The sequence below is a fragment of the Taudactylus pleione genome, unplaced genomic scaffold (assembly GCF_031769625.1).
Source record: "Taudactylus pleione unplaced genomic scaffold, aTauple2 ptg000264l, whole genome shotgun sequence".
Taxonomy (NCBI): domain Eukaryota; kingdom Metazoa; phylum Chordata; class Amphibia; order Anura; family Myobatrachidae; genus Taudactylus; species Taudactylus pleione.
In genome coordinates, this window is record NW_028284666.1 from 351,768 (window position 1) to 370,466 (window position 18,699).

Consider the following 18,699-nt stretch of genomic DNA (forward strand, 5'->3'; position numbering starts at 1 on the left):
TGAGTGGAGTGTGTATGGGTCGGCCATGCGTACAGTACAGCACAGCTTAAATATGTTGTAAATGGGAAATGGATGGAGCAATTAGAGTGCACACGGCTTGGGGATGGCCAATCATCCGGCTAGCATGGCAGGTGACTTCCAAGTTATCAGTGGCATATCTCTGACTGGGTTGCAGTGAGCTATCTGACCCATAAAATTGGGGTACACCCATTAATAATATCCGAAATGAAATGGTATGCACTTCCTCAGCCAGGGTCTTGTTCAATTCCCTACCTGAACCCAATGGCACGTTCTCATCATTTGACCCCACTAATGAAGATGAAGTAGCTACACTCTTCTCATCCTCCTACTCTACTACCTCTCCTCTTGATCCTATACCCTCACAAATCAGTAAAGCTCTGTCTCCTGTGCTCATTCCACACTTAACTAAAATCTGTAATCTGTCTTTCTCTACTGGTATCTTTCCATCACTGTTCAAGCATGAAGTGATCACTCCCATTTTGAAAAAACAAAATTCTGACCCTAACTCTCTCTCAAATTACCGTCCTATCTCCCAGCTACCTTGCCCCTCCAAGCTACTGGAGAGACTTGCCTACACTCGCCTCACACACTTTCTTAACACCCACAACTTATTGGATCCACTTCAGTCAGGCTTTCGTTCCCAACACTCCACTGAGACAGCACTGGCTAAGGTAGTAAATGATCTGGTCACTGCCAAGGCTAAAGGCCATTATTCACTTCTAATTTTTCTAAATCTCTCAGCTGCCTTTGACACTGTTGACCACTCTCTTCTCATACAAACACTACGATCCATAGGTCTTCAAGACACAGCCCTTTCTTGGTTCTCAACTTACCTATCTAATCGCTCTTTCACTGTTCGCTTTTCTGATTCTACCTCCACTTCGCTACCGCTATCAGTTGGAGTACCACAAGGTTCAGTATTAGGTCCTCTGCTTTTCTCAATATATACCACCTCTCTTGACAAACTAATCAGCTCTTTTGGTTTTCAGTATCATCTGTACGCGGATGATACTCAAATTTACCTATCCTCCCCAGATTTGTCACCATCTGTGCTGGTCCGTGTCACTGAATGTCTCTCTGCCATTTCATCTTGGATGTCATCTCGCCACCTCAAACTTAATATATCCAAAACAGAATTAATTATATTTCCACCAGCCAATAGCAGTTACCAACCTGATATCTCTATTACTGTTGACAACTCGACAATCTACCCTACCCCACAAGCTCGCTGCCTAGGTGTCATCCTTGACTCTGAACTGTCTTTTGTTCCCCACATTCAATCTGTCTCTAAATCCTGTTACATACATCTAAGAAACATAGCCAAAATTCGATCATATCTTACGCAAGACACTGCAAAAACTCTTATACACGCACTCATAATTTCCCTCATTGACTATTGCAATAGTCTCCTTATTGGTCTTCCAAAAACAGGCTCTCCCCACTACAATCCATTTTGAATGCAGCTGCGAGGTTGATCTTTCTCACCAAACGTTCAGTGTCTGCTGATCCACTCTGTCAGTCCCTCCATTGGCTGCCGGTCTTCTACCGTATTCAATTTAAAATACTTACACTCACACATAAAGCTATTAACCAAACCACACCAACATACATCTCTTCACTTATCTCAAAATATCTTCCAACCCGACATCTCCGTTCTGCACAAGATCTGCGTCTCTCATCCCCGCGCATTACTTGTTCCCATGCACGGTTACAGGACTTTTTTCGGGCTGCACCCACCCTGTGGAATGCCCTCCCATGCACAATAAGACTTTCCACTAGTTTCCAAACATTCAAGCGTTCTCTGAAAACTCACCTCTTTAGACAAGCTTATCAGATTCCAGGACCGCCCACCTAACCTTTTATAGCTCCCTATCTAACTCTCTTCTTATAGTAAACACCTATCACATCTTCTCTTTCTTCAATTGAACATCCTCCTAACCCTAAGCCAACTTTCCAGTGTGATTGGATTATACAGCCCTCCAAGAATATCTGCAATTGGGCTGGACCAATTTGCAATAGCACCTCTCCTTGTGTATCAACACCTATTTCCCTATAGATTGTAAGCTTGTGAGCAGGGCCCTCTTACCCTTATGTATGTCATGTATGTATGTCTTTTACAACCCAGTATAATGTTAATCTTGATTCAAATTGTAAAGCGCAATGGAATTTGCTGCGCTATATAAGAAACTGTTAATAAATAAATAATAATTAATGTTGTGGTCTAAAGGGGTGGTCTGATCTGGGCGGCAAATTGGCGTTCACACGTCGGCTAAGTGTTCTGTGGGCTTGTCATGGGTGTGCAGGTGGAATTGCTGGATGCAGTGAGCGCTCACAGAGATCCGGCTAACTTCAGGTGGCTCTCTTGCATCAAGAGTAAGGCTGGTGTAAATGCACGGTCATAGCGATGACTGGTACATTCACAGACAGATAGATAGGGATGCAGTTATGGAGAACGGCAGCCACGATGCCACTGGTCTCAATACCCACGGTGAAATTCCGACAACGGTTTAAGAAATACCGACGCCTATCTTAATCCCTTTGCCGGAACGCCGAAGGACGCCTGCCCGTATGAGGTAAGTCTGGGGCCCCCTTAGCATTAGCCGCGGAGGGTGTGTGTTACGTTTTGGGGCGTGTAGCGGGGTTAGGTTTTGGGGGGAGGTTAGAGTTAGGCACCCCTGGGGGGGTTAGGCACCTATGGGGGGGGGATAGAGTTAGGCACTAAGGGGGTGAGGATTAGGTTTAGGCACGGAGGGGGGAAAATTATGTTTAGGCACTAACGGGGAGGGTTAGGGTGCGAGGTGGGGAGGGTTAGGATACAAGAAGGGAGGGTTGGGGGGAAGGGTAAGTATACTTACCCGACCCATGCCGGGGTACCAACCATTGGGATGCCGCTGTCGTTATTCTGACAGGAGGCATCCCGACAGCCACCATTACATACCCATTCCGATAGATATACAGGCGATGCAGCCAACTCTGGAAACGGGCAGAGATCCACATTTATTTCTGAGGCAAATTATGCGGCCACACCTGTGTCCGTCTTTCATGCCACTCTTAATCATCCCCATTGTGTAAAGAAGTTTAAAAGAACAAAAAGGCAAAGAAAAGTAAAAAAAAATAAAACAAAAACCAGTTGAGCTACTTAATAATTTAAATGCCATATTCTGACAGCAGAATCTCTAGTTTTAGGATCGGAATTAATTTCATGGAGAGATAAACTCTTATCTCTAAACTTAACGCTATACTCCAAAATGTTCTCTCTACACTCGCTCCTCACTCTACAGCTGGAGCAGTCACAGAGCAACATGAAGCTTTATACCCGTGACCCTCTGCAACTCTGATTTAGCTCTTTTTAGGGCTAGCAGGAAAAGACTCAATGGCCCGGGGCCATGAACAGGATGGATTAAAGCTGTGAATGGATCAATGCTCGCTCCAGCTGCTACAATAAAATCAATCTCTAACTGCTTGATTCTGCCTGCACAGGATAAGGAGGCTGGAAGAGGGGAGGGTGAGCGACAGGGCACATTACAAGCACCAGCGTTGTGATCCCTTGGCTAGGACGGCGGTGTCCATTCTTTAGCAGTGCCAAACCGCTGCAAGTGAACCGAAATTTAAGCCTCATGTACTCATGACCTACGAAGCCATAAATTACCAAGGATGAAAATGTAAGATCACATTTGAGCGCCAACAAAACTTGTTTACGAAATTAAAATGCTATCAAGTAATTGCAAGTGTTAAATTCCATCAACCTATAATTATATTATGTAATGCATAGCAACCAGACTGGTGCTTTCAAAAATAAAAGTTAGGGGTATATTAACTGAACTGCAGGTTTAGAGGAGTGGAGATGTTGCCCATAGCAACCAATCATTGCCTAATGCTGGGTACACACTATAGCGTTATATCTGCAGATCGAGTGCTCTGCAGATATATCTGCAGATGATGGTCGTTCATACACAGTGAACGGCCATCATCTGCTTCTGCCCGCGGGGCCCGTCCCGCCCCCCTCCCCGCGGCTGCCGCTGTGTATGTACGGGTGGTCTGCACACTTGCCGATGGACAGATATGTCTTCAGACATATCTATCCATCGGCTGTGCAGCACAGCCAATGCGATATGATATATGCCAGACAGATATATGCGATAAGATATATGCCAGCCAATCAGCTCCCAACTGTCATCTCATAGGCTGTGTTTGTAAAATGACAGTTGGGAGCTGATTGGCTGGCACCTCATCACTTTCTTATTACTTTTCACTCTGTCTCCTAACACTGCTTAGCAACTAGACCCCTCAGTTTGATAAATTGAACCTACTTCCCTGTACCCATGATTAGAGGGATGATGGAAACCAGCTAAAATAGAGGAACTACCACCTCCCAGTGTATATTATGTGACTTTCTATGTAAGAGAAAGTAGTAATCGTGGCTTTTCTTTTTGGTATAATACGTTTCTTGGTCTTATCTTGCTCCAATCTATTACAGGCACATAGCACTGGTACTGCCTCCCTTTGAGAAATCCTGAAACCAGAGCTATGTTCATTGTTTGCTGCCTCAATAACAGGAGTAACAGCACTGCTGGAGTGTGCCCCAATGTTAAGCTTTTAAGAAGCCTGTGATGTCCCAATGAAGATACCAGAGTGGGCACAGTCAGACATGTTTGTGGCAGGCAGTGTGACTGTCATGGAGTCAGAACAGACAGTCAGTATAAAGAGCACAGGTAGTGATGTAACATATCAGCAGATGACCCATAACCTGCCTCTGCTGTGTTTGGTGTCTGCATTCCCCTGTACTTATACTGGACTATCCAATGTCCAAATGGTGGCTATATGCACTTTAGGTGATGGCCACGAATGGTTAATTCTAATAAACTAATTAGGGTTCCAATGCACTTTTCAATCTTGTAGAATATTTGAATATAAAAAAAATTTATTTTCCAGAATCCGAAAATCCGGCTTTGTGGCATCAGTATGTTATTTTCGCAGTTCTCTACTACACTACTCTCCCGTGTCATGTTTGCGTTTATCCTTGATAACAATGAGCAGTATCGTTGTTCACCCTTTGTCTAGTACTATTACTGTGGCTTTGGGTACTTCATGCACTTCTCTCCATCTCGTGTTATACTTTATGTTATGAAAGTTGAAGGCAATAAACATGATTATTTCCTGTGCCATGTATGAGTACTGCATGTTTAGAATGTAATATAATGGTACGTATACTCTCCTATTTTTGTATGAAAACACTGATATGTAGGATTATATGCAAGTATGTTATATGTGTGCAGGGTCGTAACTAGGGTAGTGCGACCAGTGCCATAGCACAGGGCAGGGGGCACTGCTTGGTCCTGTCAATTTTCCTGTTTATTATCATTCTCACTGGTAGCTTCCTCTTCTTTTATCCCCAGCATCTCCTGGCCTCCCCCATCTCTTCCCTGGCCCTTCCCCATGAGGCCATGGCCCTTTATCAGGTGCACTATCTTATGTCCCTATTTAAAAAATGGGGGAGGGGGCGCCAATGCTCTCTCTGGCACAGGGCACCAAAAAGTCTAGTTACGGCTCTGTATGTGTGCATATTATAACAGATTGCACATATGTGTACATAGAGAAAATTATGTTTTATTGATGGTACACTACGTTTGGGGGCCTGCCTCCATTTAGCATATACTTATTTCACTATGCCCTAATAAATGTTGGTATACACCACATACATAACCCCTATACAATACATATATCTAATCTGTCATGGAGCTGTAAGGGAAGGGCGCGTTGACAGAGATGTATAGACTCAGCAGCGTCATTCCAGCCTGCCTTAGCAAACTGCACGTAATTAATGGCAAACGTCATTTCATCAGGGCAGATCATAAATAGGATTATTTAACCCTTTATGAATTATTGCTTTTTCCAACAACAGGCTGATGTTAATTAAACTTGTAGCACTGTGCATAAAGCATCCATTAATTTTTTGCTTCGCGTAGCTTTAATTAACTAAACAAACCAACCAATTCTCCCCTTTGGCACTTTGAGGCACGTTGCTGTTTCAGCACCCGCAGCCTTACATTATGCTCCTCACATGTTGCTGTACGAACACATGGTAACCGCTCAGAGTATGAGAACTTACCATTTATCAATCTTTACTTTTAATAGAAAAAAAGAACAAAACAAAAAACATTGAATCAGAATTAGCGAGACATGCAAATATTCCGACGCAGCTCTGACCTGGCACAATGTTAGCTGCGGCAGCAACAGAACCTTCCATAAGTGTAAGAGAAGCGTAATCAAATGGACACAACTGTGCTGTCAAACATGGATGAAGTCTGTAACGGGCTAAAGAGGACGGTGTATGTCCCACTGTGCTCCGCAATGTGGGGTCTGTTGATTAAAATGCAGTGATAGGGCTGATTTTCTATAGCCGAGATAAATCACCTATTGACACAATTTATCATTAAACTCTTATTGCCACCCCGAGTTGAATAGCACAAGGATCTTATTTGTACCGGCGTGATCCTTGGAGGCCATTGCTGGTGAGACCAGTCTACTCTTACTGCTCTTTTTCCTTGGCAGTAGGTCTTTTTACAACAAATGTGAAAGAATAATAAATGACATTAGACATTATTATGTTAAAATTAAATATATTGTTTAGTCTTACCTTGACTTTCCACTGCAGCTTTGTTAAAAAAAATAATGTGTAAGTATTTACTCATATATTATAATATCACTTATACATTATAAGAAGTGCATATGTAATTCAATATATTTATAACCTCCTATCGATAACATTTGCATTAAAAGTGATTAATGAGGTCATATCATCATGGAATCCATATGAGACATTTATGTCTTTACATTTGATACCTTATCCAATATGTTACTAGGTAATGAGTTGTGTACGGCCATATAAAGAGAGAATGACACTTGGCTGCTAATATAAGGCATGAGCAGACTCCATTCTTATGCAGTAAATAGAAGAAATACAAAATTGCCTAGTTTTATTCATCTATGCTCCACTTTTATGTAATTGTGAAGATGAACAATACTCGCTGTTATTCAGAACAGTGCAGAATCTACCCTCCAGATCCCCAAGATCTTAAAGGGGGCGCATGCCACTTTAAGATCTTGGGGAGTGGCGATTCCAGATCACCCTCCAGATGCCAGCATCACTACACTCTTAAAAGAGCAGAACAAGGGCCTCATCTGAGCATGCCCTGTGAAGCCTGGCTGGGGTTTCTCTGTGAATGTGAAGCTGCCCATGCTTAGTCGACGCCCGAATCTGCTCTTGTGAGTCCTTCATTGTCAGGCCCTCCCCTAACTTTTTATGATTTAGGGGCTGGAGCCTTAAGATGTGGTGAGTATCGGACTGGGGTATGAAGGGCCCACCGGAGAACGCAGTGGTAGAGGCCTATGCTTAAGGGGTGTGGTCAGCCACTAGAGAGAATATGGCCAACCACCACAGAGGGACTTGGCTAGTCATTAGAGAGGACATACTCAGCCTGCTAAGGACAGGGCCTATTTATAATGGATGGCACAGGGATGTGTCAGGACCACACACTTTGATTGGCAGGAGGGCTAATCTTGGTGTAGTTTCCATGGAAACAAACCAAGCACGAAAGTTCATACACCGTTTATGACCCTCTAGCAGAGTAACAATGTATAATTTGAATTCACAATCTGGAACCTGACCACTATAGAAAGAGGATGGGGCCCTCGGGCAGTGGGACCCACCGGGGATTTTTTTCTGAATCCCTGTGGGCCAGTCGACCATGGATGGGGTGGCAGCCAAGCTTAGCTATCTTTTTAGCTTACCAGGTGATACAAACCTAGGCAATCCCTGAATATACCCAGCACACATTAACTTTATTTTTCCCTAAATCTCTTCCAAACTTCTGTCCAAGTTATATTTATGGTGTATATGGGTAACACAGTAATGGTCCCATACTAAGGCTATCTGGTAGCCCCACCATATGCTCCTCTAAATTTGTAGGGGTCAGGAAGAGTACACAGCCTGTCATGCAGCTTATGTTCTTTCTGTACTCTCCCATTATAATAGTATATCCTGAGCACACACAATATACACACACACAATATACACACACACAAATATACACTGCAGCAACATATGTGATGGAAATAGTAAAGGTGAAATCTATTTGTTTCCTCTTTAAGGACAAAGTGTAATTACTGGCACCTGTGCCCTTTATGCCTGGCATATTACAAAGCTCTCTGGCATTAGTCCTGGGCTGCAGAGTAGATGGAAGAAAATAACCTTGTGGAAGTGAATAATAGTTGACATAAGATGTCTTCGATAAATACTCAATATTCCACTCTGACCCCTTTTTAAATTGCAATGTTATATGGTACTTTTCAATTCCGGAGTGCTTTACAATTATACTCAAGGAACACTTACACAGCCTCTTCTGACAATTCAAATCCATATTCAACAGGGAAATTAGGACGTATGGCTTCTGTAGCTGAGAGGTTGGGGATTAGGGGCACATGAAAGTACCTCTGGGATAATTCACGCTACAACAAGCTGCATCAGCCTTATATTAGGACTATGGAACAGTATTATTCCACTACAAATACCACCAATAACACCTGTATATTGGCCATCTATAGCTGTGAAAAACATATTAGGTACTATTTTCCTTATAAACGGTAAGTCATCCATAAAATGAGGCCCCTCTGCTATTTCCACAGGGATGCTAAAGTGGATGTGTCATCTGCACTCGGTGGTGGCAGCCATTTTGTGTCCTAGACTAATATTCATGAAAATGCAGCCTAACAATTCACTAGGAACTAGTGACAAGTCACCGCTTTATAGTGAACCCACAGGTAGGACACTGCTTTAGTAAACAGACAATGGCCATCTTCATTGTGTGTGGGCATCTAGTACGCTTCTCTGCACTGGTTTTGTCTTTAAATTAAAGATTTGTTGAAATCCATTCCCACCTATAAAATGACAGTACACTGTTTAGAAGATGAAAGGAAAATCTTATTGGCTGCTATAAGTTACAGTAGCCTTTCATATATGTCGCTGTAAAAATACCAAACTGCTACATGCGTCACTCAAAAAAGCTGAATTACATTACTATTGGAAACAGAAAAAAATTCAAAAACAAGAAAAAATACTCAGGAGCTAACTGAATAATTAACATCAACAGCATCACTCACATGGCCTGTGTGGCTCCCAAAGCCTGCAACCAAACAAAAACCAAATCCCTGAAATGATGTTGCACAAATTATATGAAAATATAAAAATTGGAAACACAGCCCATACTATTACACGACCACCACCATGACCTGTGACAGAAGAAAGGTGTCAGTGCCAGTCAGCCACAAAAGGATCCACAGTCTACTCTACAGCAACAACTGTGCACAATTTGTATTTATTTTTTACATATATTCGGCTGCATTGGGAGATTCAGGTATAATGGCTTATAAAATCCCCCCTTTTCTTCCCCTGGGACTGCAATTAACAAAGAGAGCAATTTCAATAAGGAATCAATCCTTTCTTATTACCTGGCTTCTTGCAAGCTGCAGCTTATGCAGTCCCTAGAAGCTGGTGTTAGTGTGCATACGATGCTGCAAGTCCCATAAGTGTTTGTGCACAGGCGGCGGTCCCAGAATCCATCACACAGGAGCCGTGACTGTCTCCACATGATCCGTCTGGACTGCAGCATGGGCAGCCCCCTGTTGTGAATAGGGTAGTAGTTGCCACTGAATGTATGTATGTATATACGCACACAGAGATATGATAAACAAATGAACAAAAAGTAATAGTTTATTCCATAAATACCATCTCACAGGAGTATATACAAGAAAGCTGACATTTCAGCTTAATCATGGTATTCAATATATATATAGGGTGGTTCAGTAAGTAAGGTAACAAGACCTCTGATGTGTGTGATGTTCTCTATGTTATTCTAATTTCCCGCCAGGCCAAAAGCAGGTAGACTTCTGCGTCCCCTCACGGCCATTAGACTGCTCCTCATATTAATCATACCATCCCAACATTAGTTGTAAGATGGCCGGGCTGGCGTAATCATGGTCAAACATTGTGGTGCGTCGTGTGATCAGATTTCTGTGTTTAAAGGGCACATTAGCAGCTGAAATTCATCGCCAACTTGTTCAGGTGTGTCACGGAAACAGGTTTGGTGCACTGCCTGTGATAACGTGAGGACAGACGTACAAGGTGAGCAGTGATGCGGACGACCAAGCACGTCCAACACAGATGACAATTTTTTCCGCATTGAAGGTCTGATCCAGGAGGTCAGACGCATTTGAGTTAGTGATATTGCTGACGAATTGAACATCTCAGTGGGTACTGTGCACTACATTGTTCATGAGCAACTGGGGTACAGGAAAAAGTGTCCACGCTGGGTACCGAAGCAAGTCACAGAAGCTCACAAAACCAATAGTTATGGATTGTCTCTCGTGCACTTGATGAGGTACCATGAGGCAGGGGCGTTTTAAGAGAGGAGGGGGCCCGTGTGCAGACTCAGTGCGAGCCCCCTCCTCTCTCTAACAGTGCCACTGCCGGTGGGTGCAGCAGTAGATTCTTAGTGCCAGAATCTACTGCGCAGCTCAGGTCTCCGGGAAAATGACGCCCACACCATTTTCCTGGGAACAGCAGTACTGAGCATGCGCGAGTCACCGGGAAAATGTCCGTCACTATTTTCCCTGTGATTTTTGCAGCTCTGCAGCATCGCGCCGGCACTGCAGAGCAGCACTCTGGAGACAATGGACAGGTAGGTATAAAGAGTATATGGGTGCAGGGTGTGCGGTGTGGGTCCTCCTGGACGCAGGGGTCATGTGCACCGCACCCCCTGCACCAGTTATAGATACGCCCCTGCTGTGAGGAGGGAGTGCAGTTCCTGCATTGTATTGTTACAGGCAATGAAATATGGGTGCATCATGTGACACCGGAGATGAAGCATCCATGACATGGAAACACTCATCGCCCCGACCTTCAAAGAAATTTGAAACAACTCCATCAGCAAAGAAAGTCATGGCGACTGGGTTTTGGGACTGCAAGGGTATGCTTCTTGTTTATTTCCTCCCCAATGGAGATACTGTGAATGCCAGAGGCGGATTTAGACCTCATGGGGCCCTAAGCAAGACACCGATTTGGGGCCCCCCTTCCTCAAACAATCTATAACTATATTTTGATTCCTGATTTATTCCCCTTACATTATTTGTCGTTTTTATTCCTCCTTATGTTCAACTTTGTAAAACTTTAAATATTACTGACATTACAAGCATTAATAAGGAACATAAAAACAGTGTAAATACAAAATAAGTTATTAAAACTGTAGGTCACACACACAGAAAAGGAAGGCATTTTTCCCAATTGACCAAGCCCTAGCTTAACTGTTGTAAAGGATTATACTGTGTTCACTGTGTAAATTTTTAGGACAGGGGAGGCTGAATACAAAGGAGGACACATCTGTGCACACCAAAGCAGAGCCATAACTACACAATTGTGTGCCCTGTGTACATAAATAGCATTGGTGCCGCTATCCATAATTGAAACAGAGAGAGCGCACTCCCCAAAAAACAGGTGTGTTCTCACTGGGAATGGGTGTGATCACACAATAGTACCCCCATTTCAAATTATGCCATGCAGTAGTGTCCCTTAGTTACATTATACCGCACAGTAGTGTCCATTAGTGACATTACACCGCATAGTAGTGCTTCTTATTCACATTACCACATTACACCACACAGTAGTGCCCATTCAGGTTACGCCACACAGTAGTGCCCAATCACGTTAAGCCATACAGAGCCCATTCAGGTAACACCACACAGAGCCTAATGATGTTGTGCCACACAGAACCCATTCATGTTACGCCACAGAGCCCATTCACCTCATGCCACACAGTAGTGTTCCTTACATACATTATGCCACGCAGTAGTAGTGCCAGTTATACATTATCCCTCACATCGTAATGCCCCTTACATGTTATGCCACACAGTAATACTCTTTACACATTATGCCACACATAGTAATGCTCCTTATAACATTATGGCATACATTAATGCTCCTTACACATTATGCCACATGTAAGACAAACAAGAAAAGACTCAGGATGAGGAATAGGTTACATATACTGTATGTAACAACCAACATTCCAATTATAGTCAAAGGGAAGCCACCTTTGCTCATGACCTGGTTGGTGGTGCTCCCCAGGAGTAATAACAACATATATAAGTCAATAAACATTATCCTGTATAGCAAGAAAACAGAAAAAACTCCTTTATGCCACACACAGTAATGCCCCTTATAACATTATGCTACAAAGTAATACCCCTCACACATTATGCCACATAGTAATGCTCCTTATAACATTATGCTACAGAGTGATGTCCCTTACACATTATGCCCACCCCCAGTAACTCAACCTCCCCCTGCAATTCATGCTCCACGTGTGATTACAGCAGCCACACGCCTGGATTTGGTGCCACACTGGCAGGCAGCACAGCCGCAGCCCTTGAGTTGAGAGACAACACCGACATCATTTAAATCTGGCACTTATTGCGAGCCAATTGGGGCACGCGGACTGGGAGACAATCAGCAGTAGCTGGCGGTTTGCGCATTCCAAATCCTTGATCTATTTAAAGGTACATTTATAAGGTGGAATTGAGCACAGCTCCTTAATAATTTGTCTTTGCTATTTATATAGTGCATATATCACATCAAACCCCCCAATTTGAAGCTGTCCACCCCTCCCATGGACTATACACCAAAGCCCTCCAGGGGCTGTATCCGCTACCTAACGACTCCCCACGCCCCCTGGAAACAAACAACATCCCCTACTGCCTGCACACCCCCCCCCCCCACATTGCATGGTGAGCGCCACTGGAAACAACCATCTCCTCCACCCAACCACAACCGCCCCCCCCCCCTCCCCTCGCGGCCACCACCACCCCTCCCCGCGGCTACTGAATCAGATGAGTGTTGCTGGAAACAGCCAATAACCCCCTTCTCCCCCCCACGGCCACCCCCTTACCCCGCCTACTGAAGCAGATGAGTGGAAACAACCCATTCCTCCCCCCCAACGGCTACTGAACAACACCATCCCTAGACAATAAAAACAGTAGCACAGCGCTCACCTCTATTCCTATTGTCCCATTGTCCCCTCTCTGGACGGCAGCGCAGCGGTGAGTTTCTGCTCGGCTCCTCTCTCTCTGTGCATGTTACAACACAGTGCAGGTGAGAGGAGGAGTGAGTCAGAGCAGCACCTGGCAGGCAGCTGTCAATATAAATGTGCACTGCTGACAGTCGGCCGGGCCGGAACATTATACAGCACCTATTGGCGGGCCCCCTGGGACCCGCCGGGCCCTCAGCGCCTGCTTGTATCGCCTAGCGGTAAATCTGATACTGGTGAGTGCTGACCGTCATTGTGACACATTGAGCTGGTTGCGGAGGGCAATTCGTCAAAACAACTTGGGTTGCTGTGAATAGGTGTCATATTGCTGCACGATAACACCAGGCCACACTCAGCCAACCGCACGCCTGAGTTGTTACGGCGCTACCATTGGGATGTACTGGACCATTCTCCCTACAGCCCTGACCTGGCACCGAGTGATTTCCATCTCTTTGGACTATTGAAAAAGCACCTGGGTGGGAGGCGATTTGCAAACGATGGTGCAGTTCAGCAAGCCGTCATGTCCTGACTTCCGGAACTTGATACTGATTTCTTCTAAGTGGGAATAGATGCCTTCGGTTACCTTCGGTACAAATGCTTAGACAAGTATGGGGACTATGTGAAAAAATTATCTGTACGAAGGCCATACTATTGATTATACGTATATCTACGAGCTGAATAATAGGTCTTTTTACCTCATTTATGGAACCACCCTCGTGTATGTGTATACAGATTTAATTTCTATGAAAATCAACATTTTTAAATACACCTAGGGTGTCAAGAAATATTTTTAACTTTTTTTTTTCACGTGAGCATCAGTCTGCTGGGCCTGGGAGCTCAGTCTGCTGACACATTATGGCACTATATAAGAGGATTTAGGAATCCGTGGGTAACTTGTTTTCCACCTGTGTCTACTTTTACTGTCAACTCATGTGAAGATCAATGTAAAATGCATTACTAATGCATTAGAGAGTAGAATCAATGAGTGTATTGCCAGCAGTGAACCAGAAGAGAATGGAGTGCAGGGGCTAAGACTCCGCTGTAGAAGAAGGTAAACAGAGATGATTCAGCTGAAGTGGAAATATGAGAGGTTGACAGACTGGAAGATTTAGCGGGAATGGGTTTGCGGAATTAGAACAGCTCAATCTGTGACAATAAGACTAAATAAACATCTTAAAGACAATACCAAATCATAGTTGATTACAATACAAATGTGAGGCGAATTAATAAAGAGTCCCCCAAATGCTAGCTCACCAAGCTGATGCACCCTGGTGTATAGAGAGTCACGCCAGAGGTCACAAAGGCGATGTCCGCAGAACAACAACTAGGACAACCAAAAGTTGCCTACGTCTCAACAGCACAATCCGTGGCCCCTTACATGACCAATTAAAAGCAATTAGTCCAGTACAATTGGCTTATCCCATTTTGCAAATAAGTCCAGTGGAAGAGTGGTGCTGCATTTTTAAATGGAACCGCCATTATAAATTCACATGTTCTTAATAAAAGGTAAAATAAAATCTAATTGTGTACTGTATATACTGTATATTAATGGTTATGCTTTTGAAGTGATGGTCCATATCTGAGAAACAAGGCAAGCTGTACAAATATCCTCCATTACTGGAAGATATTTGACCCCATTTCTCATATGTACCAAGCTCTGGTTTGCGATACATTCCGGAGCTTGGACCCGGTGGGTAACGCCAATTGAAGCCTACGGGCTTCTTATAGTGTTTCCTCTGAGAGGGATCCAATCGTTCTACGCATGCGCAGAGGGACTTCTGGACCCCCGGAAGTCGCTCTAACATCTAAGTGTCGCAAAGGACAGCTCTTATCGGGAGAGCTGTCCTTTGTGATTTTAATCGCATTTCTAAGTACATACCAGCATAATAAACGCTGGTATGTACCTGATAAGAGGCAAGATGTACCGCATTGCGGATGCGATGCTTAGTACATCCTGCCCACAGCCTGCAAAATGACAGATAGATGCTGATTGGTTGGTACTTTATCTCTGTCAACTTTATCTCTCTCCAAGCTTTGATAAATCTCCCCAATGATCTCAAAATATTGTGTGGGAAGCCTATAAAGCTGCAATGTGCTACTTAATTTGCTACCAGGCATAGCTAGATGTATAATTTGGGCTTCACCCAAACCCCCCCGTCCCCCCAGAATGGTAGGGGACTTTCATCAACCACATGCAATTTGGCTTAAAGCACATCTGATTCAGGGATTTCATGTAATGATATGCAGTCATTTCAAATCTGTTAGTATTTGAGAAAATCATACCCAGGTCTGTTTTCCAAAAGATAATCATATTCACCCAGTGTCCTATTGCGATTTTTAGTCCTTTGTGTTTTTTACTTACTTTAAAATGTGTTTTTTTTTCTTTACCAATGTAAGATCTCTGAATGCAGATTCCAGTAATAATCAAGATTATGAATGAATCAAAATGCAAAAACATTTGCATTCTCTTGAAGTCATTAATAAGAATCATGAGAAAACAGCATGAATACAATAGTAACAGCAAATTGGCAAAAAAAAATCCCCAAACACAGACGGGTTTAGGGGAAGCTTGAAAGGAAGAGTCAGAGAAAAGTGGAACAGTTGTATGGCTCTAGTAGGGTTAAGAGAGTATGGAGACGTTGCCCATTAAATTCCATAGTTGCCAAATCATATTCCTCGCAGTAATGTCAATCAACATTGCATTGTTCTGTAGGTTAGTATTGGAAAACAGGGATATATGTGGGGACAGGAGGGTCCTTTATAACATTGCTCTGTCCCTGGAAATTAGAGACTATGCAGTCTAAGGAACATATTAAGAATTTCAACGTTTTTGTTGCTTGGAGAAACAGATGCTGGAATTCCTTGCTTTGAGAGCTTGTTGATCTCCACATTCCATATTGAAGGTATCTGTCAATCGCCTCACTCTAAAAGATCAGTTTAATCTCATGTGTCTCCTGAGGACCGAAGGCCTCTCTCTCCTAGCAGCACGCTAGCCACAATTGTTGGAGGGATTTCTCGCTTCCCCTTATGCTTAATTAAACCTTGAGATGGTTTCTGTAGCCAAGTCTGCTGCTTGAAGTCAGTTTAACTGTTTGTGATCCAGCCTGGTGAATAGATCAGCTTATTATGAGGGGAAAAAAAGACATGCAATGCATTTAAATTCCATAAATTACAGCACTTACAGGAAATGGCCACCTGTATAAAATATATAATTGTGTACCACCAGCTGGCAGAACAGCAGGATCCAATGTTTAGGAGAGATAATCATTTCCGGTAACTCTGCAATGGGCAGCGCTGACATATCATGTGTAAAGAACGCCAACCGATGGCTGAATGATCTGTTAATGAGGCGCAGAGACAATGGTGGGGAGGAACCTCTGCCGTTCTGCTACTTGGAGATGGAGGTTTCAATTAAACATTTTATATCAATGGACATCCATTGAAATACTATAATGGCTAACTGTAACAGAAACTAGTTAAATAAGGGGGTCATTGTAATCTTTATACTTCCTGATATGTTCCTAAATAATAATGTAAAATTCCTTTAAATTCCTCTTGCTGTACTCCTCACCCCTTTTGTTCTGTTATGGTTGAGTATAACGTAGATACAAATATGTGTATACAATATGCCTACATACGTATATACAAATATGTGTATACAATATGCCTACAGTGCCTAGAGTCATATCAATTCCCATTCTTCACCAATTGGTTGTTTCTGAGAAGAATGTTATTACACATTGAGTCTCCGATATACAAAATCCTTGGGACCAGGGGTATTTTGGATAACGGAATATTCTGTATTTTGAAATATTTGCATCTCATAATTAAATATCTTGGGAATGGGACCCAAATATACACACAGAATGCATTTATGTGTTATATACACCTTATATACACAGCTTGCAGGTAATGTTAAACAATATTTTCCATGATTTTGTGGCTCAAACAAAGTTTGTGTACATACATGAAATTCAGTTATGTTTCATATACAAGCTATACACAAAGCCTGAAGGTAATTTTATACAAATTTTTAATAATTTGTGCCTTAGACAAAGTTTGTGTACATTGAACCATCGAAAATCAAAGGTTTCATTATCTCAGTCATGCCAAAATAATTCCGTATTTCGGAAAATATTCCGTATTTTGGAGTATTTGGATATGGGAGACTCAACCTGTACTGTAATTTGGTTGAATGTATATGAAGGACAGCTGAAACAATCCATCTAGTAAGTCCATTCATATAGGTCCCTTATGCTGCAAAAAAAATAGTCCTTAATGTATCCATGAGATTTGGGTTGGGGGATTTTTATCCACTTGAGGCCTGGATACAAACTAGTAAAGTTCTAATTGAGGCATAGTTGCTGACTCTATGGGACTCCCCTCTGGGAAATCCTGTGAAGGGGAGAGGGTCCCAAGGGCAATTGCAGGGGGTGTAGAAATGTAGATCTTGTTGCATCATTATGGCCCTTCATTGCTGCAAAATGCTACAATTTGCTTCATTTTGCTCCAGGAGGTGTGGCCACAATGACCTCATTCACAGAAAATCACATGGCCCCACTCACCTCACTGCAGAAATAAATGGGAGAGCCCACAAAAATTCCAGGACAGTAGACAGACATGAAAGGAGGTTATTCTTGTGAGTTTTCGGAATCTAAAGTGAAACGAAGCTCAATACTCATCCACGCACATAAGTGACCCTATGCACTATACCACCGGTGGCATCATTTTGGTGACCACGCACTAAAGCAACTGATCTGAAACATGCCCAGTATAGCTTCTCCTAATCACAACACCTAAGCAACATTTGAATGCCAAAAATTGGAATATTATAAGTATGACCCCGGATCTCCCAAGGACACATGAGATAAACAAAGTTATGCTGTTATTCTCATTGCAGCCACGTCCGATCCTGATAGACCACACACTTTACAGGGTCCGGAAATCTGGGCTGCCATGTCTTACATTATCTGAGCAGCTCATCAGTATAGGAGACTGCTAGAAGCACAGTGCGATGGTCGTCCTTCCCAGAACCACCTGCCTGGCACATCTCATAGACTGCCACCTAAGGAAGATATTCATGCTAACACATAAATGGCAAAACCTGCCCCCATCAGAGACAGGTGGAGAAGAAACACTCACTGCATGCAGCCTGTTCATGAACATATGGTAACTGGATATGAGTATTGTATCCTAATGACTAGATCAATGAATCATATCATCATATTTCATTTCCAACCAATGTGTCATCTTCCCCGTCATAGCAAGGCAAATTTACAACAAATTGGGTTTCTCTGTTCTGAAAATGTACAATGCTGATCTGGATAGAAACATTAAGTAAAATAACCCAAATGTATCAACATGTAATTTACAGTAAAAGGTCTATTTACTAAAACATGATGATAGGGCTGGTATTCTATCACCCCTTACTGCAGTGATTGAAAACCACCTATCAGAACCACTTATCATTAAATTCTCGAGTTAGCTGAGCAATCCTGACTTGGACGATATGAGTTAAGTTACCGCTAAGTAGGGCTAGTCT

General features: G+C 43.0%; 1 protein-coding gene across 13 annotated transcripts in view; it reads right to left on the reverse strand.

Annotated features, from left to right (window-relative positions):
- Positions 1-18,699, reverse strand: part of AGRN (agrin) — a 582,966-nt gene that overhangs the window by 275,092 nt on the left and 289,175 nt on the right. For 10 of the 13 annotated variants that reach the window (XM_088481096.1, XM_088481100.1, XM_088481092.1 and 7 more), the window contains one exon: positions 6,659-6,676. The exons of the other annotated variants lie outside the window; for them this stretch is intronic. In XM_088481096.1, the coding sequence (XP_088337222.1) occupies positions 6,659-6,676 (18 nt within the window). The remainder of the gene's footprint in view (positions 1-6,658; positions 6,677-18,699) is intronic. 13 annotated transcript variants of the gene reach the window in all.